General features: G+C 43.9%; 1 protein-coding gene across 1 annotated transcript; it reads right to left on the bottom strand.

Moving 5' to 3' along the window:
- Positions 1-3129: 3129 nt before the first annotated feature.
- LOC310754311 (ras-related protein Rab-39B) lies at positions 3130-19399 on the bottom strand. The gene is made up of 2 exons (XM_083596149.1): positions 17808-19399; positions 3130-9762 (listed from the first exon to the last, which is right to left on the bottom strand). The coding sequence occupies exons 1-2, from the start codon at positions 18020-18022 to the stop codon at positions 9336-9338; spliced, it is 642 nt and encodes a 213-aa protein (XP_083452275.1). The 5' UTR covers positions 18023-19399; the 3' UTR covers positions 3130-9335.
- Between the last annotated feature and the right edge of the window lie 3633 nt (positions 19400-23032).

The following is a 23032-nucleotide window of genomic DNA, read 5'->3' as shown; positions in this document are numbered from 1 at the left end:
CTATCTTAACTTAGAGAATTGCTACAGTTCGTGAGTTAGCACATTCACACTTTTCATTTAGTCTTGCCTTGTTGCACTGTGCTTTAATCAGTGTGTCCATGTCTGCTAGTGTACATGGCAACATAAATGAAAAAGGCATGAGCAAACACTAAAACTTCTTATGGAACTGTCTGAACACAGTGCAGAAATAATAACAAAGGATAGTGGATCCTGAAATGGTTCTACTGCTGCACAAATGAGGTCAGCTAATCTTGCAGCCCTAAAATCATGTTTTGCATGCCTCCCACACTTCTAAAAGATGGCTGAAATGGCTATCCAAGCGTCTTGAATCGTCACGTTGCCACAGAGCATTGGTGCCTCTTGGTTGCAATGGGAGCAATCAAAAGAATTACAAGGGCACTTCTATACATCCAAAGGGTGTTTGGACTTGCTTGAGCAGTCATTGTCCTCTTGTTTTGTGGCACACTTTCATTGGAGGCTTTTAAACAGGCCAGGTGGCCGTCTGTCAGATTGTTTTAGCTTTGCATTGCAGATGATTGGGCTAGATGACCAATGAAACCCCTTCCAAATACAATTTTATAATTCTAGGAGAGTTTTAAAAGTGTGCTTCCTAAGCATGTGCACAACTTGGGGATGACTTAAAGTAATTCTATGGATCTCTGCCTGTGAATGTCTCCCTTTATTTCCCGAAAGTTTCTGGTTATTCCACAGTGGCCTAACACTGCTACTCAGTGTACCCAATAACTCTTGATTGTGTCTTGCCATGATGCAGCATGAGGGACTGAGAAGAGCTGTGGTGCCTTTGAAAGAGCTGAGAGCCCTTTACTATCCTAGGCATGATTTGTAGCCAGAACTGCTGTATGGTAGCAGTAATCCCACCTCACTATACAGCTAAGCCAGTTGAAAGCCCACTGTTAAAATGCTTCAGAATGGGTCTGCGTAAAGACGGTCTGAGAGCTGGTCACTTCCTGGATGGGAAATCTCCTCACATACCCTATCGAGCTGCACAAAATAAAGCTGGGATATACAGTATATTTGTGTGTGTGTGTGTGTGTGTGTGTGTGTGTGGCAAGCACCCTCTTAGGCGATGATAGTCCAGAGAAGAAATTCCTTTTCTAAGACTGTGCTTCAGCAAGTTGCTGTAACACCAAACTTCCAGTGCATTGCCCCAGGACTGCAATAATTCTAGGATTCAAATCCTTGCAGTTTAAAGGAAGAGGTAGGTGCTTACAAATTCAGTCATTCACACAGGGTCATCTCAGCACAAGATCTTGAGGCAAATGATGTGACATCCTTTCTGAAGTTTCATCATAAGAGAAGAGTTGCTTATACCAAAGGCCCACCTACTCCAGCATCCAATGCTCACAAGGGTCCTCTACATGCAACAGGACGCTTCTCACTTGTGAATCTTTGCAACAGACACTGGAGCTAATACTTGGCCATCATGCCTAGTAACCAGATAGCCTTCATGAATTTTTATTAGCCCTATTTTAAAGTCATGCAAGTTAGTGGCCATTACTAAATATTGTGGGTGCAAACTCAACACTTCCAGCTACGCACTGTCTTGAATCTTCCACTATTACTCAACTGCAATTTCTCCCCTAGCCCTAAATAATTCTATAAACATTCATCATTCTCCATCCCTCAATTTACTCTCCATTTTTTCTAAAGCAAACAGCTCCAACTGTTGGAACATTTCCTCATATTTATGTACTTCCATGCCTTGATCTTTTTGGTTGCCATTTCCTGATCCTTCTCTGGTTACATTTCCCATCTCTCATAGGAAGCAATGTATTCTCAAGAGGATACATGTACATAACCTTAAGAACAGAAAATATGCTTATTGCTTCAAGAACTATTTTCTCCTACATACAAATATAACTAATTGACTCAGATTCTATAATCAGGTGACAACTCTTGTGTTTTTGGTGGACTACAACTCTCATCACCCCTGGCCAATGCCCTTACTAGCTGGGGCTGCTGGAAGTTTGAGTCAAGCAACATCTGAAGAGCACCATAGTTGACTGCCTGTTTTAAACCCATGATCTTGCAGGGATATATCCAGCTAAGACTGGAACATGTCCAATGTCCGTCTACCATCCATCATCCAGTTGGTAGCATTGCTGCACAGATGGACACTTTTTTGGTTCCTAAGAACACCACACTATAGAACGTTATCTTTAATCCTCACCTTCACCAGCTGTGACCAGGGCCAGGATTAAAGCGTCTGTGTGCAAAGTGCCTTCTGGTTCCTTTTATCCAATTGTGTTTCTGCTCTGAGTTGTACCAGGCCTACTGAGTCTAACCACCATTTGTCTGTCCTGCGGTTCTCCCAATACAGCATTGCTCTGAGACATTGTGGAAAGCTAGGGAGATCCTGCCACTGCATACCCTAGCTTTATTTCCCACAAGGCCCATTAGTGTTCCTGTGTCAGTTGGGTGTTAAAAGCAAGAAGCCTTTTTTTAATGGGAGGGGGGCAGCTAGAGTGTGGCAACAGGCACTGCAAGGATGCACTGCAAGGATGTTGACTCCCAACATTATTTCTGATAGGATGTACATTTGTCAGCAAATGTTTTCCACAGCTGGATTTTCAAAGGTTTAACTGCAGCTTGCACAAATGACATTGCAGAAGTGCAGCAGTCCAATCTACCAGCAATTCCTAGGTCATAATTTGCTTGATTTCAGTTAAAATGTCAGCTGTGTGCAATACAGGAATTAGCGACTTTCCTGTAGTTCACAATGCATTGCCTTGGCAGTGATTCAAATGGACTATTTCCCATCCTGGCTCTATAGAACGATTTGTTCATTGTGGATTTGCACAAGAATACCAGTTTGAAAATGCCCAGAATAGTGGGAGACAGACCTTGTTCATATCTGCATCTTAAAAACACCAGTGGATTCTGTTAAAACAGTGCATATGTTTATTATTAATCTACTCTGTACTGGGTTTTTACCACCATGGTTGCTGTATACAGATGTTTGATGGGGTGGGGTGGGGAACAGCAGAGGAAATAAAAACACGGATTTTCCTTTACAAGTTTTGAATGTCACATAATCACATTAACCATTTTGCTAGATACAAGCATAGTTTTCATTCACACACAGCTAAATACAGCGGGGGGGGGGGGTTGTCACATTTCATTACAGTGCATATAACAGAAAGCTAGGGAAAGTGTACAGTATAATTTTAATCTGGAGGTACTGAGAGATTTTTTTTTTTTTAATCCAGCATGCAGACTGAGATTGTGAGTTTACCAACAGGCTTGTTTTTATTTTGTCTGTCTTTGCCAGAGAGTGAAAATGAAAGAAAATGCCTTTTTTAAAAGTATTAGCCTCCAGTGTATCTTGCAGTAGTCAAAACGCTAAAACAAGTCAAGAAAAAGATGAGGTTTTTCATTTTACAAAGTCAAACCCCACTTCTATTTGTACAGGAGGAAGTCCCCCTCCCCAGATGATCATTTATATAAGTTGCCTAAAAATATAAGGCATTAGAAAGAGATTACATCATGAGTTTCAATCAGAATTCTTGTATGTTTAAAGGTCTTCAATCAAATTTCCTATACATTTTACTTTCTTTTGTAACTCTAATGCAGTATACATTATAAATCAAAGAGTCCAAACATGACCAAACTTTATTCCCCTCTATGTATTTAAAATGTATTTATTGAGGCAGGCAGCAGTTGAACTATATCTATTATGGTAAAAAACAGCAAATGCACTGGGGGGAAATGAAATTTGCCAGTATGCTAGTCTATGGATCCTGACGTAAAACGATGCTGGAATTCTTCATGCTAGTTGCTTTCTTTTGGATTCAACTGTATTTTTGCAGCTAAGATGGCAGTCCAAAAAAATTTAGAGCCAAAAATCAGCATATAAATGTTTTATAAATAGAGAATTGTAGCAAATGTTGGTCCTACTCAGAGCAGGTCCCTTAATTTACATGGGTCCATTGTGAGTAATATTGGTTATTATGCAGAATGTTTAATTCTGAATTCATTTTTAAAGCCAACTTGAAACATGCCTGAACCTGGGGTAAAAATCAATGCTTGGCAAATTAATGGCAATGCAGAAATAAATCTATAGCTTTTCCTGGGGTATTTATTTGCTGTTAAAAATGTTTTCTCACTACACTAGAATGACTTTGGATAAATAAAGAGTAAGATTAATTAGAAGATTAATTGATGAGTAAGATTTTTTATCATGTCCCTTACAGAGATAAAAAATGTCTTAAAAGGTTTGAAGCCATGAAGGGAAATAGTATTTGAGTACTTTTTGAGGGTTGGGTAGAACTGAAATGTATCCAATGCTGATTTGCTTATGAAACCTAAATTTTAAAACATTAAGGTTGCAGTCCTAAACACACCAGGGAGAGAGTCCTGAAGAATGCAATTGGCCTTGCTTCTTAGTAGCCACACTTAGGTTTGTACCATCAGTATGTGAAGGAGAGAGGTCATTCTTGGCATACAGAAGCCCTTATGCTAATACTGTCTCTGGTTAAAGGGATTTTAGGAGAGCCCCTTTTCTGCAACTTTAGAAAGCTGGTACCAATCCAAATAAACATGTTGTCAACATAATGGATTCGGTGGAATGACCCAAATCCAGAGGAAGTTAAATGTGCTGCTCTGAACTCAATAGGACGATAGGTTTCTGAAGAGGCTCTCCTGTGAGCCTCCGCAAAGTGAGTAGGAGCTTTTAAAAAATAATAAGGAGAAAAGACACACTCCCGGAAAACAAGCTTATATCCCAGCCAGATAAAGACTCCGGGAGTCGCCGGACAGCATTTTAAACATCCTCCCTTCCTTTGAGGCTCTTCCAAAGCCCCTTTGAAATCCTGCTGAAACCATCCAAAACTCCTTGAGGTTATCTAAAACTATTTGAGGCTAATTACAACACTCCGAGTTTCCTTCTCGCTCTACAGATATTCCATTCTAGCGCCAAAACTTTAACATCATTGCCCTTCAAGAGACATGGGTGGCAGAAACTCCAGTTCTGGAAGGTTTTTATGCTTATGCAATTAGGGCTATCCTGGGCAGAGGCCCAGGAAGGCTAAAAGGGGGGCTTTGCATCTTGATTTCTCAATGTCTAAATGCCATCTGTAAAGAGCTGCCCTCCCTAGACCAACTAGCAATGGCCTTATATCATGGGGAAGATCTAAAGTGTTATTTATAAATGTTTATATTCCTCCAACTAGCTTAAATAATGACATCAATAGCAAGTGGAAAAGATTAGAAACCTTTGTTAAGTTGCTGATTTCGGATTATCCAGGGGCAAAGGTCCTGCTGGTGGGTGATCTAAATGCAAGGCTAGGGCCAGATGACTGCAGTTTAGCAACCCAATACAGGTGCAAAATCGGGTTTCCCAAGATGTCTAGCCCAGAAGCCCACCAGACCCTGAGGCTATCTAAGGACCAATATTCAAACTACGCTGAGGCCTGCCTTTTCAAATTTTCCAGGACAAGTGCCGTTGTGACTTATTTATGCCTTGTTAATTTATACCAGTCCTTGAGTATCATGGCTAACTTTCTTTGGATTTGAGCCAATATATTTGCTTTAAGAATGTTGTGTAGAATTTATATAACTATGTAATTAGAGCCCTGTTGGACCAGGCCAAAGGCCCAATCTAGTCTAACATCCTGTTCTTTCAGTAGCAAGAAAAGGGCCACAATGGGAATTCCACAAGCAGCACTCGAGTATAACAGCACTGAGCCCACTTTTGACTCCCAGCAACTCACATTCTGGGGTAGAACACAGCTGTCATAGCTAGTAGCCATTAATTGCCTTATCCTCCATTGATAGTCTTCTCCCCTTCAGAAGCCATCCAAAGAATGGCCACTATAATGTCTTGTGAAGATATACTATCTTTTCCCTTTCCTGATTCTTCCAAGATTTTAACAGCTAGCATATGAATTTGTTCTGTGCAGCATATTTATGAAGTTAAAAAGTATAAATTATTTTGCTGTACTAAAAAAAATAATCACAAAGATAAAGTCAAGGTAAGCGATAAAAGTTGCAAGGAGCTGCACTCTTAAGATGCTAGGCATATCTGCGTTTTTTAGAATTGAAAATAGGAACCACCAAGACTTTGGTTAAAGAAGAAGAAATAGCAACAGCATCTTATTTGGGTTATAAATAGTATGAAAGACCACAATATTATCATACAAAAAAGGGAAACTTGTGTTCTAAGATGAAAAGTTTGAAAATGAACCTGCTTGGAATGAAATGAACATGTCAATTTTGCAATCTAAAATAAAATAAAATAGATATTCAATTCAATTCAGTTATGGTAGGACAGAAAATGGGAAGTTTTAAATTAGACTTGGTTACAATGTTTATGATATAACTTCAGTATTAACTGATACTGGTTTTTTCTAGAGGGCTGCAACATAAGTCAATTGCTTAGATTAACTGATTATAAAAGCTTTTTGATCAACTAAAAAGGAGCCCCTAATTAATTGGGTAGTCATTTAATCTTACAATAATTTCTAATGCAAGCTCTTCTATAGATGGAAAGTGCCATTTCAGAAGAACCATGATGCCTGCTGTCCATTCTCTAAAACTGCTGTGCATTATATCTATAACAAGGATATGGGCATCTTTGAGCTTCCAGATGTTGTTGGACCACAACTCCCATCATCCCTGACCAACATATGGAGGGCCACAGGTCCCTTATCCCTGCTCTAGTCTAAAGCATTTATGGCATATTCACTGAGCTCAGTTTCTCCCATTCACTATCAGGGTCAGTTCTAAGTTTAGATAATCATCCGTGATCATTGGCCATGCTGGCTGATCTAATAAAATTTGGGGTCCAACAGCATGTGGAGAGCCACAGGTTACCCCACCCCGAACTAAATAGAATGTATGCTTTTTTCTTTAGAAAACTTTAGAAACTTGTAATTGAAACAGCACAGAGTTCTGTGACACTTTAAAAAGTGACATTCCTTCATTCATTCTTTAAGGTGTCACAAGATACACTGCTGTTTTTGCAGTAACAGCATTTAAGCAAGGCATCTCTAGAAATCCATGCAATAAAAATTCATAAAATTGACTAAAACAACTTTATTTGGGTGACAACCCCAGTTTTCTTCCACCCTAGAGTTTGCTAGGGCGTTAACTTCAAAACTCTTTTGATACCTGGGTTCAACCCTAATGTCAAGCCCAGAAAAATATAATAATTTTCCTTTGATTTTGTCTGTGGCTCCCTTCCCTCACTGATTGCATTCTTGCTTTGTAATATCTGTATGGGTTGGGCAAAACATTTCTCCTTAACTCCAATGAAAGTGGAAGTCAGGATGGACTAGATTGATTGGGGATTGTTTTTAGCTATTTTTTTTTTGACTCAAGATTAAATGCTGTTCATATCCCATTGCTGTTGCAAGTCTGCAAAAGCCTGGCTGGCAGTGAATGTCATGTGACTATTTGTGTAATTATTATCATCACATGACGAGAAGCAAAATATTATATGGGCCAATGTATATAAAAGTAGATGAGGGCTAGTTTGAAAAACGAAACCCCTCCAAAAACATAAAACACACTTGATGGGGAGGGCTTTTTCAAACTGTCCCTCGTCCACTTTTTCTCCCTGTCTCAAGGTGGATATTAGTGGTGTTTATTACAAAGCTAGTTACCCAATTAATTACTGAAAATAAAGACATAGGTATTAGCCTTACCCCTAATATGACCTTTGTTGTGCCAAACTTAAAATTCTGTTTCCAGTTCAAACTCACCTGCATCTTTACAAAGTAATGATGTGGGCGGTTCTCTTAAAAGAATCTTCTGTAAGTATAAAGTGTGGAAACGCATGTGAAGGTATAGATTAATTTCATTCAAAATAATTATACCACATTCTTCCCCAACCTGGTGCTCTCCAGATGTTCTCTCTCTCTCTCTCTCTCTCTCTCTCTCTCTCTCTCTCTCTCTCTCTCCTCCCCCTTCCTGCTTCCAGGCTTCTTCCATCTTAATATCTATCTAGACCATTACACACATTAAGCTTCCTTTCTTTGCACATATGTATATCACTGCGTATCTTGCCAACACTTTAGTTTCTTCCTAGGTAATCAGGGTGGCTGTTATTGCTTACCTTAATTCATTTGGACTGCTTGCTTTCTTTATTCAGAACTCAACAAGTTTACCCTGAAACAAAGGCCCACTTGAAGCTTTGTAGGCCAGCATTTTATCCAGTTCTACTTTCAAAGTAAAAACTTTCCTTCTTGCGCTTCTGACCGCTTTCCTGTGGGTTTCCTAACCACACACCCTCTTCCTTAGTTCTCTCTCTCCTGCTGTTCAGCTTCACCTTCAGATAGTCCTTTCGAACTTGTTTTCCAAAAAAATTCACCCCACAAAACAAAACGAAGAACACCCCCACTTCCCGCTCTTTGGGAAAAGTCTGTGCTCTCCATTTTGATGAGTCCTGCTTCCCTCCCCAGCCTTATTTGCAAGAAGTTTGTATTTTAAATGACCCAAAATTGCCCACTGCAGCTTGCTACTGGTGGGAAGGCTGCATCCCTCTCTGAATTAGGATAAAATAATTTCCCATTTAAGAAATACTGTATGACTGCATATGGCTGAGAATTTCACCATTGCTGATAACAGATTTTACAGCAAATTCAGAAGTGGGGAGCATTTCCAGTTCAATAACTGAAGAAGTAGCACAAACGTTTGGTCTGTTAAATTACTGGAATTGGAACCACCAAGTCTGGCTTGATCAGGAAAACACCAGTCTGTGTTCTATTCATTGCACCACATTTTAACAGTTCTATTCATTGCACTGCATTTTAACAAGAGTGATCTAACACTTCCCCCTTTCCTTTTAAAGAGAGTTGGATTATACTGCAGCAATATTATAGGCATGAAAGCCTTCGCCCCTTCTGCAAAATATGCTTTCCTCTTTGTGTTAACCATCAAGTTCTCATAAAAAGAATGGCAACCATGTCATGTTTTAATCTTCCTAAAAATATATAATAATAAGCCAAGATTTCTGTATCTCCTCCTCCTCTGAATATGTTTCATATTAATAGGCTTCAACACAAAGCACTGAATGACAGATTTATTTAAAACAGGGTTTGTAAAATTCCCTGATATTTACTACCCCTATCGGATCTTTTCTGCTCTTAACGTTACCTCATCTCCTACAATATAAGCATGCATCTGGGTTCATTCCTACATAACAGGGGGTTACAGCCCTTCACGATTCTATTCTTCAGAGGTTCAAAGCACCAGGCATTGGTACTTGCCATACTACTGTCACATTCTCTTCTGTCACACGACAAGTTTGTATAGCAGGGTATGTTTTGGTTAGTAAAGTTCAGCAATAATCTCTCCTTGCTTTCGTTAAGCAATTAGCACAGACATCTCCTGTCTGATTTCACCACCTCTTCCGAGGAGTGGACTACGTTTGGGACAAACCCACTCTTCACCCCTTCCCAGCCCTCCTGGATAGTAATTTCGCCTCTCTTAACAAGCTCATATATGTCTCGAGTCAGGTCGGTGAAAGCTTTCTCCACATTAATGGCATCCCGGGCGGAGGTTTCAATGTACTTCATGCCATAAGCAAGAGCCAGTTTTTCAGCCTCGTGCCGGGTGACTTGCCGCTGAGTGTCTAGGTCGCATTTGTGGCCCACCAAAACGAACACGATCTGGTAAGGCTGGACGTGCGCTTTGGTCTCCTCTAGCCACTCGTGAACATTCTGGAAGGACCTGCGGTTTGTAATGTCAAAGAGGAGCAGACCGCCAACTGAGTTCCTGTAGTAGGCTCTGGTAATTGATCTGGAAGAGAGCAGCAGCCCAAGGAAGGAAATGAGAATCATTTTCAAGAGGAAAACGCTGGTGGCAAAGGCTGGTTTCGTGCATCTGAAATAGCCAGTTAGGTGCAAATCCACCCAGAACACAGCCCTTTTGTGCTACACAGCAAAATAAAGGGGGTTTGTACAAGACAACACAAAGATTCTCTGCCCCACCATCTTTTTCTCTTACACAGTCTGCAATGTTGTTTGTCTGTGCATTATGAATCTGGACACCTCTTAAGATATTATGTTCAAAAGTTGCATGACGGTTGCTAAGACCAAGGAGCAGGTTTTCTATGTTTGAATACAATATTGAATCAAGAAGACTTACTGAACCTTTCAGAACTGTACTGATTTAAAAAAATAATAATTCAAGAGCAACACAGGGTTTGCAGTGGCTAGTACTTCTATTTTCAATGGACACTCTAGAAATCGATTCTAGAAAGTGTCTGGCTTCTACTCCAATGTCACTGTTGCCATAAAACATTGGAAAATGCGACTGTTTCATTCCCTCTATAACCACTTTTTTTGTTTTACTTTTCATCTGTCCCAAGCCTGCTCTGCACAGGCCACATCTACTATTTTGCAAATTTGCAGATTTCCCTAAGTAGCAGTTTCCTCATTTATAAAATCTCAGCAGAACAGGTGATGAGAAAGAGGACCAGTAATTGCTGATCAATTTCAAACCAGCAACACCCCAAATAAGGTGTACAATTGGGGGGTATACCCTCACTACAGAAATTGGACCATTTGCTTGGGTAGCATGTGGGCTGTAACATACAATGTATGTATTGGGCTGGAGGAAAGAGAAGGAATGGATGTATGGATGCAATTTATATGTGTTTGCAGAATCACACGGTAACTCTGTCTGGGCTATACCACTCCAAGTTGCAGGTATGAAGCTGTTTATCTTAATGCTGCTCTGTTGTTGTTGTTGTTGTTGTTTTATTAATTGCATTTCTATACCTCCCTTCATCCAAGGATCACAGGGTGGTTTACACAAATATTCACACCATAGTAACAAACAATAAACCCCCTGTTGTGGTTTAAAAGGCCACAGATTGTTTAACTAGCGAAAGGTCTAATTACTCAATGCCCACCACATATAATATTTCCCTTTCCCCTGATATACTAGATTCCTACATGTGAGGGAACTTCTTGCTTTTGTTTACTTGTGTTGGGGGTGCAATATTGTTAACTACATGTACATTCCACCCACCTTCCAAGGAGCAGAAAGAAATGAAAATGAATCTTGCCCTCTGCTTTATCCTCATTAACAACCTTGTGAGGTAAGCTAGGCTAGAAGACTGTGACAGTCTCAAGGTGACCCAGTGAGTGGAGATGTGAAGCCTGGTGCTCCAAAGCCTAAGCCCACTACCTCATGTTGGCCCCATGTTCAAACATGCCAACCCCCACATGCAATCTGAAATTTAGGGACATAAGAAGCTGCTGCCTTATATCACGGCTGACCACCGGTCCACCTGCCTCGGTATAGTTCACACTGAGTGGCAGTGCCTCTTCAAGGTTTCAAGCAAGACTCTTTCTCCAGCCCTACCTAGACATTGAACCGGGGACCTTCTGCATGAGATGCAGATAGCTTTGTCACTAGATTCCACCATAGGCCTAAACAGGACAACAAAGTCTCGGTGTTTCTCCCAGCAGGCTGTGCTTCCACTAAACTGATGGGCCAAGAGTCTGCTAGTTCAAGTCATCCTCAAAATATATGGAGAGACTAGAGTCATTTGGAGGTATTTGTAAAGCAAAACTCTTCACAATGCATACCCTTCCACCCGCCTCACTGCATGTGGTATACAGAGGTTGGCTAGGTTTTAGGAATTGGCAAGTGAATGGTGTATATAGAACACTCAATAGACTCCTAGGTTCCACATATCTCTATGGATCTAAGGAGACGTCCAAAGGTGCCCTTTTGCATGCAGAAATTGTATTCTGGTAAGGGAAGCATTGCTTTTCATGAGCCTTCCATAACATGGAGCTCTCTGGATGTTACTGCATTTCAGCTCCCAATAGCCCCAGCCATCATGGCCAATGGTAAGTGATGATGGGAGCTGTAGTCCCAACAGTGCTTGAAGGGCACTGGGGGGTGGTGGGGAATGGAGCAGAAAGCTCCTTATGTTCTTATTTTTTCATTTAGTACACAAATAGTTTGTGAAACCTGCTGCCGAATGATGGGGTGATGGCTTTAAGCAAGGCAATGGTTTTCAACCAGTGTGTTGTGGGGTGCCTTGAAGGATGGTCAGGGATGCCCCAGGCAAAACTGGCCTCAGACCCTCTTTCCTTCCCTCTGATGCCTAACTATCTACCAGTCAGTTGCTAATCTCTCTTTCCTGGGCAAGGTTCTGGAGCGAGTGATCACAGACCAGATCCAGGTGCTTTTGGAAGAAGCTGATTTTCTGGATCCATTTCAATTGGGGGTTTAGGCCTGGTTTTGGCACAGAAACTGCTTTGGTCGCCCTGTATGATGACCTCTGTTGAGAGAGAGAGAAGGGAAACATGTCTCTTCTTGACCTCTCAGTGGCTTTCGATACCATGGACCATGGTATCCTTCTGGAGTGACTATCTGAACTAGGGGTGGGTGGCACCACTTTGCGGTGGTTCCAGTCCTACTTGGATGGTCGTTCCCAGAGGGTGTTGCTTGGGGAATGCTTTTCAACCCAGTGGAACCATCAACATGGGGTTCCGCAGGGCTCAATCCTATCCCCAACATTGTTTAACATCTATATGAAACTGCTGGGTGGGGTTATCTGGAGGTTCGGAGTACGTTTTCAGCAGTATGCTGATGACACTCAGCTCTATTTCTTGTTTACATCTGCAGGTGAGGCAGCAGAAGTGCTGGACCAGTGTCTTGCCTCGGTAATGGACTGGATGAGATCCAACAAACTGAAGCTCAATCCAGATAAGACTGAGGCAGTTAGTGGGTGGTTCCCTAGACCAGATGAGTGGGAAGTCGCCTGCTCTTGATGGGGTTACGCTTCCTCTGAAGGAACACGTTCGTAGCTTGGGTGTCCTCCTAGATCCTTTGCTGTCACTCAGGGCTCAAGTGGCCTCAGTGGCCCATAGTGCCTTCCATCAGCTTCAGCTGGTGGCTCAGCTACACCCCTATCTGGGCAGGGATAGCCTAACTACTGTTGTCTATGCTCTGGTAACCTCAGGGTTAGATTATTGCAATGTGTTATATGTAGGGCTGCCTCTGAAGATAGTTCAGAAACTTCAGCTAGTGCAGAATTCAGCAGCCAGGTTGCTCACCGGAGCAAGACGATTTGAACATATTACACAGATCCTGGTCCGACTGCACTGGCTACCAATTAGTTTCATGGGCCCAACTAAAAGTGCTGGTTTTGACCTATAAAGCCTTAAAGGACTCAGGACCGCAATACCTCAAGAACTGCCTCTTGTCATATGAACCTACCTGGACCCTGATATCATCTTCTGAGACCCTCCTTTGTGTGCCCCCTCCTCGAGAGGTCTGGAGGGTGGCAACATGAGAACAGGCCTTTTCTGCAGTGTCTTCCCATCTGTGCAATGCTCTCCCCTGGGAAGTTCACCTTCATTATACACCTTTAGGTGCCAGGCAAAAACATTCCTTTTTAACCAGGCCTTTGGTTGATGTGATTGACATCCTATGCCCTTTCAAAATGTGGCTCTTTTTTTGGGGGGGGAGGGGTGTTATTGGGTTGCTGATTTTATTTTGATTATATATATATATTGTGTGTTTTATGTTGATCTTGTTCTGTTAACCACCCTGAGACCTCTTGGTATAGGGTGGTATATAAATTCTAATAATAATAATAATAATAATAATAATAATAATACCCTCTCGTGTCTCTGCCTCCCAAAGGCTTGCACAGCTGTTTGTTGCAGCAGCCCTGGCTACAAGCTCCCCAGGTGAATGGTGCCTCTGGGGCTGGCCAGAGGGTGCTTGTTGCCAGGAGCTGAGGTGGCCTGGAGTAAGCAAGCAAGTGGGTGAGGGAGCCCAGCCAGTCCACCAACCCTTGCTGTTGGGAATGGACAGACATGTCCCAGGCCCCTGTGGGGCAGTGTGAGGAGGCACCTCTCTTTGGGACAGGAAGGGGCAGCAGCAGCTTCCCGGGGGACTCCCAAGGAGATGGGAGAGGAGGATGAGGGGACACTCTACAATGGAGGGTGTTCCAAAAAGCGTGAGAAACTGCCAGCTCTGCAGGCAAGGGGTGACATAACTGGGCTCCTGAGCCCCACAGGGGTGCCGCAGAAGGAATGTAGTTGGTCAAGGGAGCTGTGCACCCAAAAACGTTGAAAACCTCTGCATTAAGGGGGTTAGATAAGTTGATGAAGGATAAGTATAGCCAAGATGGCTCTTTGCAGCTTCCAGGTTCCCAGAACTATGGCACATAGTGTTGTCTACTGGGGATAGTGGGTGCTTGCCTTTAGTCTGTGCTAGAAGGCTTCCCAGATGCATCTGATTGGCTACCATAGGAACCAGGAAGCTGGACTGGATAGGCCTTTGATATGATCCAGACTAAGTACACCAGAGAGCTGTGCACTGCAAGTGGAAACCATGAGATTTAAATCAAATAGTAATGGGACAGCCCAAGACTAGAAATCAGGGTCCAAGAGGAAGGTGACTCAAGAGAGCATCTGTTAAGACCAGAAGCACAGCTGAAATGGTCACAGCATGTCATGTGATTTCTGGGGGAGTAGGGAAACAACATTTTTATTCTTTATTCTTTTTTGGCATTCGTTTCAATTGCACTCCTTTTCTGCTTTTCCATATGCCCCATCATTTATTTCAATGGGAGACCCAGTAGGTCTTCTGCTGCTTCTAACTTCTCTCTTTTTCATCCTAATGTCATGCAATTTTCAGGCATTCTGCCACCTCTTCACCTCACCCACCCTAAGCATCAGACTTGCTAATCTTCAGCCAGATTGGACAGGTTATCTATTTTAGAGATTTTAAATATATATATATATATATATATATATATATATATATATATATATATCTGTCAGTTTCCCCGCTCTCTGTCCCCATTCTTCTCTATAACCTTTCTCTGACCTGTACTATTTCTCCCCCAGGCTGTTTTCTATATTTCATCCCAACCAGGGGGGGCAACTTGAATAAAATATGGGGGGCAGGTAAGTGCCACCCCACATAATTGATCACATGACACGGCACCCCCCATTTGAATGGCAATACCCATCATCTTTGTGAAGTGCCAGCACCCCTAAATTTTTCATTGGGGGTGTGTGTGAAGGGACCTTGGCCCCTAGGAGTTAGCTCCTATGATCCCAACAGAAATGAATGACGAATGAACCAAACAAAATAAATAAAAATATATTTCTGAACTCATTTTCTTGAATTTCCATCTGTTTCCATAACTAAAGTGAATTGGAAGAATGGGACTTGTTTTTTCATTTAAAAAAAAGAATTAAACCCTTGGTGATTCTAAATGGAAACAGTCTAATTAAGCATCCTGCAGCGTAATCGCTGGTGAAACAAAACCATTCTTTCTCATGTAGCAACTTCATCCTTGTCCAAATGTAGCTCATGTATAGAGGGCAAGCAAAATTCCTAAATTCCTCCTCTAGGCCATGCCAGAAATGGAGGGGAAGCATGCAAGCTTGTGAGAGGTTTGTTTCCCAGCATAATAAATAGCTTATCACAATGTCTGAATGCAGCAGCGTTACAAAGTCACAAGATATATTAAGCTGAAGGTTTGTTAGTTTTGTGGGCACTAAAAACTTGACACTGGAGGCCAATGTGCTGTTCAAATCCCCACACAGCCATGAAACTCATTGCGTAACTTTGGGCTAATCATTCTCTCAGGCTAGCCTACCTTGTTGGGTTGCTGGGTGGATAAAATGGATGAGCGGACAGAACTGGCTTAGAACTCCTTGGAGGAAATGTGGGATACAAATGTAATAAAAAATTACTGAACTTTTCTGTGTATAAGACTAGGGTTTTTTTTACTAAAAAACTAATGTTAAAAAGGGGGGTAGTCCTAGACACAAGGGCAATCTCCCCCCATTTTCTTAATTTTGTGTCCCCCAAAATAGGGGGCATCTTATACACGGGGGCGTGTTATACACGGAAAAATACAGTAGCTTGCTTTCACCTAAGAGAATGGAGACACCACGTATACAGAAGCAATTATACATCCACACCCAGGTTTATTGGGGAGGGGGCGTGGAAAAATGAGATGGTGCACAGTTTCCTTCCTTTATGTAGGGTCAGAAATGGGTGGAGAAGTGCTATTTTAGTGAGAGAGGGTTGCTTTGTCCCTCATAAACACATTTTTCAATCATGGGGCAGGAAAAAGGACAGGAGGGGCATCTGCTGACTGGGCAACATTTAGTCTGCAAATCACATGTTGCTCCCTCAAGCCAGTTTGGTGCTTGGCTGCCTGCTCTTGACATAGTTCTGAGATTCAGCATCCAGGAACATAGCTTAACATTTTACAGTGGTACCTTGCAAGATGAAATTAATTCGTTCTGCGAGTTTTTTCGTCTTGCGAGTTTTTTGTCTTGCGAAGCACGGATTCCCTGGGTATTAACGGTTTTAAGAAAAAGGAAACAAACTCGCAAGACGTTTTCGTCTTGCGAAGCAAGCCCATAGGGAAATTCGTCTTGCGAAGCAACTCAAAAAACGAAAAACTCTTTCGTCTTGCGAGTTTTTCGTCTTACGAGGCATTCGTCTTGCGAGGTACCACTGTATAGTTCTTGTGGTTAGTTATGGAGAAAGATTTGGAAATGCGTTGGCCAACTAGTTTAGCAAGGGTGTTGTGGGGAGGAAAGCGACCACAATCCACAAAGTCCTCCAGATGACACAATTTCTGAAGTTGTTATATCCTCAAGGCCTTGTTCAGTGAGTAGCTCATGTATGTGCATATCAGGTGCAGGAAACCTTTGGCCCTCCAGAACTTGCTGAATGACAAGTCCCATCACCCCCATCCACTGGCTGATGGGAGCTGTCGTTCAGTGACAGCTGGAAAGCCAAATGTTCCTCACACCTGGTGTCTATTAAGAATGGACCTAGATGTTTTTACAGGCATGTGGGACAGTACTCTCAAGGGAGGGGGCTGTACCACTTGGGAAGATACGGAGAAGGAAATCTTCTGTTTGAAGGCACCACTGCATCAAAGCTCCTTGACGCATGTGGAAAGCCTGCATATGAGATCCCCAGTGGCCTGGTTTTCTTCTCTCTTTACATTAGGAGACCCTTACTTGGGCAGGTGGGACAGGGAAGCCCGACCCTGAGAAATTGTTAAGGCCAGAGTCCCTTTCTTCCTGTCCAAGATGGTTGCTTGTGGCCTACAAATCTGCACTGTGGGAAAGTTTTCTTGAATAAATCTAGTACAAAACCTCTGCAGTATCAGCCCAGACATGGAGGATGGAGAGGGAAGGGAAGGGCTGGAGCTCAGCAGCAGAGCTACCAGAAGACCCTAGGCTCTGCAAGTAGGGCTGGGGAGACCCCTGCCTGAAACCTTGGAGAACCACTGCCAGTCAGTGTGGACAACATGGAGCCAAATGGACCAATATTCTGGCTCGGTAGAAGGCTGCTGCTTATGTTTCTTTGAGAGGAGGGGCCCTCCTCAGCAGCCTTTGTTGTGCTTGTGGCTCCCTTCAGGATTCAATGAACAGCTGTTAGGAGGATAGGGGTGAGGGAGGGGAGGAGGCAGGGTGTTGTTGTGTGACCTGCTGTGAGATCCCACTTGGAACCCGGACCCCACCCACCCCAAGGCCCCCCACCCGCAGCAAGGTGTCTCTTTTTCCCTCCTACTCTGGCTCCTCCATCTTCAACGACAAAGCAAAATCAAACCGCCACCCAGCCGTCCGGGTCTTCCACCATCCTTCACAATGAAGGCTGTTCTGCAGAAGAGCAAATATGTTTATGATGGTGGCGGCGGGTAAAAGGGACAGAACTCGGGGCGCAGTTGCAGCCTCAGCCGCGCCGACCTGCCACTAGCCCTCCATCCGTACACGACATCCCCCCCCGGCCCCCAAGCCCCATCCTCAAAAGTGGCTCCTCCTCACCTGAATCTCTCCTGTCCGGCGGTGTCCCAGATCTGCAGCTTGATTCTTTTGCCTGGCTCTATCTCCACCAAGCGGGAGAAGAAATCCACACCCACGGTGGGGTCGGAGACTTGGGCGAAGCGCCCTTCGGTGAAGCGGCGGATGAGGCAGGATTTGCCCACGGTGGAGTCCCCGATGACGATCAGGCGGAACTGGTAGAGCCAAATGGCCTCCATGCTCCACCTTCCCCAGGCGGGGTAGCTCCGGAGCCGGCGCTTGGTGGTGGTGTCGGTGCTGCCGCCGCTGCGTCTTCGCCCCCGGAGAGACCAACCACGCGGATGCCGGAGGCGCAGCGTCTTCCGTCGAGGCGCACAAGCCTGGCGCAGGGAAGCAGGAGCAAGCCTAATACAAGCCCAGGAGGGTCCCCCGCCACCTCTAGCAACTCGAGGCTGCCCTCCCGGCGGCCCGCAAGGCGGATGGGGCGCCGCGTTGGAGAGCGAGGACTGGTTGAGGAGCGCGCCGGCGCGCACGCACCGGCCACTGGGCGGCGTTCCTCTTCCGTCCCCTTTTGCGGCTTCTTCTCGTCTCCTGGGAGAACGAGCGAGCAGGGGAGAAAAAGGGGGAAGCGACGCGCTCCTTGTCGCAGGAGGTCTTCTCTGGAGGAGGAGGAAGAGGAAGAGGGGCAGGTCCTACAGAACGTGGCCGCGTGGGAGTAGACTCCTAGGCTGGTGCTGCCGGTGTTCTACACACACACACACACACACACACACACACACACACACACACTCTTCGCAAATGTTCCCGCTGAAAGTGGACGGAAAGGTCAGGGGGTCTGAGACTCCTCACCTAAGCGCCTTCTCTCCCCTTCCCTCGAGCCAAAGCAGCACATTTCTTTTTAAAGCAAGACAATAACAACGCATCCTTTCTGACCGTCAGCCCGTCACACCGCTCAGCCGAAGAGCCGCCCCTCTCATTTTTGCCAAGGAAGGGGTCTTGCCGTTTGCAATGACAGAAAACGCGCGCGCGCGCCCCTCCTCTCCTCTTTCTCAAGCCCTTGGCTTTGGTGGTGGTGGGTTGCTGTTCTTGTTTAGTTCTTGGTTTTTTTGTTTTTACCCCAAGCCCCCACAAAGGCTCTCAGCAAGACGACCTCCCGGCTGCTGTCTCAGCGCTCCCCCAGGGATCCGCCAGGCAACCGGTCCTTGGAGTGCTGCAGGAGGAAGGCTCTTAGGAATATTGTCCTCAAACGAGGCTCCATCCTCCACCTAAGGCAGGCCGGATGTTCCAAGCCCGTCCGGGCCTTCTTACGAGGCAGAGGGGAGCGAAGGACCTGGCAAGGCAGTTACCTTGAAGCTTTCCGTCGGAAATATGTCAGGAGGAAGGAGGGATGCTTCTCAAGGACATCTGGTTAGCACCAGGTGGGTTTCGTTTGCCTCCAAGAGAGTAGAGAACATCCACCTTCCTGTTTGCGTTCTGCCCCCCCACCCCGGAAAAAAAAGATACCCAGCGCTTCAAAGATGGAGGGGCAGCGAAGGGGAGAGATGCAGGCGAGATCACAGAACTGATGAAATGGCAGCAGCATCAGCACCAAACAGTCTGACTCATCATTGGCATCAGCAGCTTACTGTACTGCCCAGAAGAGAGGAGCTTGCAGGATATTGTTGGTTTTGCCGTTACCACATTGTTTAGAAGTGAAGCGCCCTTAAAATAATAAAACTCAAACAACCTCTCCCAACAAAGAATAAGATCTCTATAAAAACAAAAACACCCCCCCCCCCATTTGCTAATAGATCAGCTCCGGAGAATCAAGAGTCACGGAGAGCAAAGCAGAGGTTGAGACTGGCAACTATGCCCGGTGTAGAATTAATAATAATTGAGTGACTAAACCACGCACTGCCCGCTCAAGATAGGAATAGTATGCAGTTCAATGGCGCTGTGCTGTAAGACACAAACCATTCTGCCGGCCACTTTTATGGCTGAATTTACTTGAGAGGGCTGTGCTGCACGTTGCACTGCGATATAGGTAAGAATAATACTAAAAAAAATTCACACCAGATACAAATAAAACAACAAAAACCAATGTCCACAACAAATTAGCAAAACGAGCAATAAGCCTTCAACAGCACAGCCTCTGTACCTCCCCACCCCCAATAAATTGGTCCCATTCAATTCACTCCCAAGTAAATGGGCATAGGATTGCAGACTAGAACTTTAATGCAGATTAAACATAACCATTAAAAATGGCTGGTAAATAAAAATGTAGATTGTAATCCTTTAGGCAAAGGACTGTGTTACCATTTTGTTTGGAAACCTTTATCCAGTATTAGGCAATGCTGAGATAGATGGACCAGTGGTCAAATTCCCTATAAGGCTCCTTATAAGCCATATTTCGACTCATGCTTGAAACATTAGTGTTGGTTTAATTAATTAAATTAAATTGGTTTTAAAATTAAATTGATTTTACTTCTACTCTTTTTAATACCTGTTTTTAAATTTTAATTCTGATGTTTTTATCTCCTTAGAGATGTTTTATCTGCTTGGAGATTTGCTGCTTGTTTGTTTTTGAAATCAAGCAATATTATATATATCGTCTACCTCCTGGTGCATCTGTAGGCACTGAATGCAGCCTTTGATCTAATGAAACATAGGAACCTGCCTTACACAGAGTCAGACTACTGGCCAATCTGGATCAGGAAGGCTGTGTATTAAATTCCTGGCTGACAGTAGATGCCCAAGATGACACCTGTGTGCAAAGCAAGATCTAAGCCCCTTCAACCCCCTTTGCTTCCTTTTGAGAAGCCTGGGTGTTCTTGATTCTAAGCACTGCCCTCCCCCCTTTTTTGTGACACCATAATATCAACATATTTTTGCCAAATGCCCCAAAGTGAGCATGTCTTCGTGCTGATGCAGGCTGGGATTTAACTCCCTAGGGATTGCCAGCATTTTTACGGTCACAGGCAGAAATGAAAAATAAAATAAAATGCTAATTTCCCCCATCATCACATCTCCATGGCAGAATAATGTTCACATGTTGATTTATACTTCTGTCCACTTAAAGAAGCAGCAGCTGATGCTACAGGGTAATTATAACAGCGGTTTGGCCCAATGAAAGCTGTAAGGAAGAAAGAGTAAACACACCAACCCGCCCCAAACCCAAAGCTGCTTAGGTCTTCTGTGGCCATTTGGGAACACAAACATGCATTTCATTTTAAATTCAAGAACCCAGTCCTTAAGAACTATTAGGAATTTGACTTTATTTAAATCGTACGCCACTTCTTGTTGTTGTTTCTACACATGATCCCGATAACACTTATACGTAAGAAATTATCATTTTAAAACACTACACATTTTAAAACATGTACACAAAGGTAAAAAGTACCCTCTGAACTATATCCAGGAAGGTTCATTCAGTGCCATGTCCTGTAAATTTACGTGTCAGCATTTAACCATGATTATAGCATTGATAAGACAGAGTTCAGCAGCTCACTCTTAAATGAATTAGAGATCCAAAGATTAAGCGGCAATAGTTAAATCTCATTACATGATCTCATTATGGATTTTGCTATCTAAGGCACTGGGAGATTTAGCAGTTACCTCTTCTGGGCTGGGGCAGAAGGATTTTTGCATAATGGGGGAAAAACCAGGATATATTGCATTTCTGCATACTTCAATCAATCAATCAGTTGGTCAGTATGTCAAATGTGGATTACATTCAACTAACCATTAAGCAAAGTACAAACTATGAAGCAGGCAGAACTGATCATTATATTAAAGTTGACAAGCTAAGGAGTCATAGCAGGTCTAAAAGATATTACAGCATTTAGATATCTTGCCGCCTGGTTGGTCACAAATATCTTAAGCCCCTCAAAGAAGATACTCATAGGGGCTTTAAGGCTTGACTAGGACAACACCTCATAAAGGAATAAATAATGCATTATCTTCCCCTTGATAAGATCTACAGTAAAAGACAATGTAGGAGATGATTTGAGCTGAATATTTACAGGCCAACAATTACAGGCCAACAGGATTTGAGATGAGTGTTTACAGGCCAACAATGACCTTGGAAAGTTCTACATACTTCAAAATGAATGCAGATCCAGGAGTACTATCCCCATAGCTGCATTCTCAGCTGCCTGAGTAGGAAGACCTTCCATTTTGTGTAGTGGTTAGGACAGTGGTAACCCACATGGTATGTTGCTGCACTCCAACTCCCATCAGCCAGCATGGTCAGGGATGATGGGATTTGTGGTCTAGTATTCACCTGAAGGGCACCATATTGGCTATTCCTAGGTTAGAGTACCATGCCAGGACTGAGCCTTAGAGTCCATTGGGTGAAATTGGGCCACCCATTAACTCTCAGTGGCAAAATGTCCCAGGCCGGCCCTGCCTATTGGTCAGCCTGGCTTTTGGCAGGGTTTAGCTTTTGACCAGGAACTCTATAATGCAGCAGATCCCAGCAGGGCTTGCTATGTGCCTCATTTGCCAAGGACTATATAGAGGGTTTTTTTAACTGTGGTATCCAACTAATGATAATCTTTGTGCGTACTTGCATAGTATAACTTCCTCTCCCTCTCCTCCTTTTGCCCCCATGCTGTCCCCAGATCTGCTCTTGAGGGCTGTGGGGGGGAAACCTAGAACAGATTTAGGAAGGCATGGGTTGTGCAGGCAGAGGAAAGAGGGGGCAAGTTCCATTGCACAATCAAAAGTCCCGATGCTGCTGGAGCTGCTTCACTGGATCTTGCCCAGAGGCTCCCAATCATAGCTTTGTGGTTGTGTTTGCACCTCCTCCGTACCTGATGTCATGTGATGTCAGGAGTGGGCAGGTGGTGAATTCCTTCAATATATACACCAATTGTGATGTCTGAGGTGACTTTATTTGGTCAGAACAGCAGCCGCTCATGGGGAACCCAAGAAAATGGGAGTACATAGGTTTATAAATTACACAGGCTTATATAGAGGCAAAGGGATGCGGGTGGCGCTGTGGGTTAAACCACAGAGCCTAGGACTTGCCGATCAGAAGGTTGGCAGTTTGAATCCCTGCGACGGGGTGAGCTCCCGTTGCTTGGTCCCTGCTCCTGCCAACCTAGCAGTTTGAAAGCATGTCAAAGTGCAAGTAGATAAATAGGTACCGCTCTGGCGGGAAGGTAAACGGTGTTTCCGTGCTCTGCTCTGGTTCGCCAGAAGTGGCTTAGTCATGCTGGCCACGTGATCCAGAAGCTGTACGCCAGCTCCCTTGGTCAATAAAGCGA

This window comes from Podarcis filfolensis (assembly GCF_964270895.1).
Source record: "Podarcis filfolensis genome assembly, chromosome: Z".
Lineage (NCBI taxonomy): Eukaryota > Metazoa > Chordata > Lepidosauria > Squamata > Lacertidae > Podarcis > Podarcis filfolensis.
Note: the sequence above shows the minus strand (reverse complement) of the source record. Positions and strands in the feature narration are given on the sequence as shown.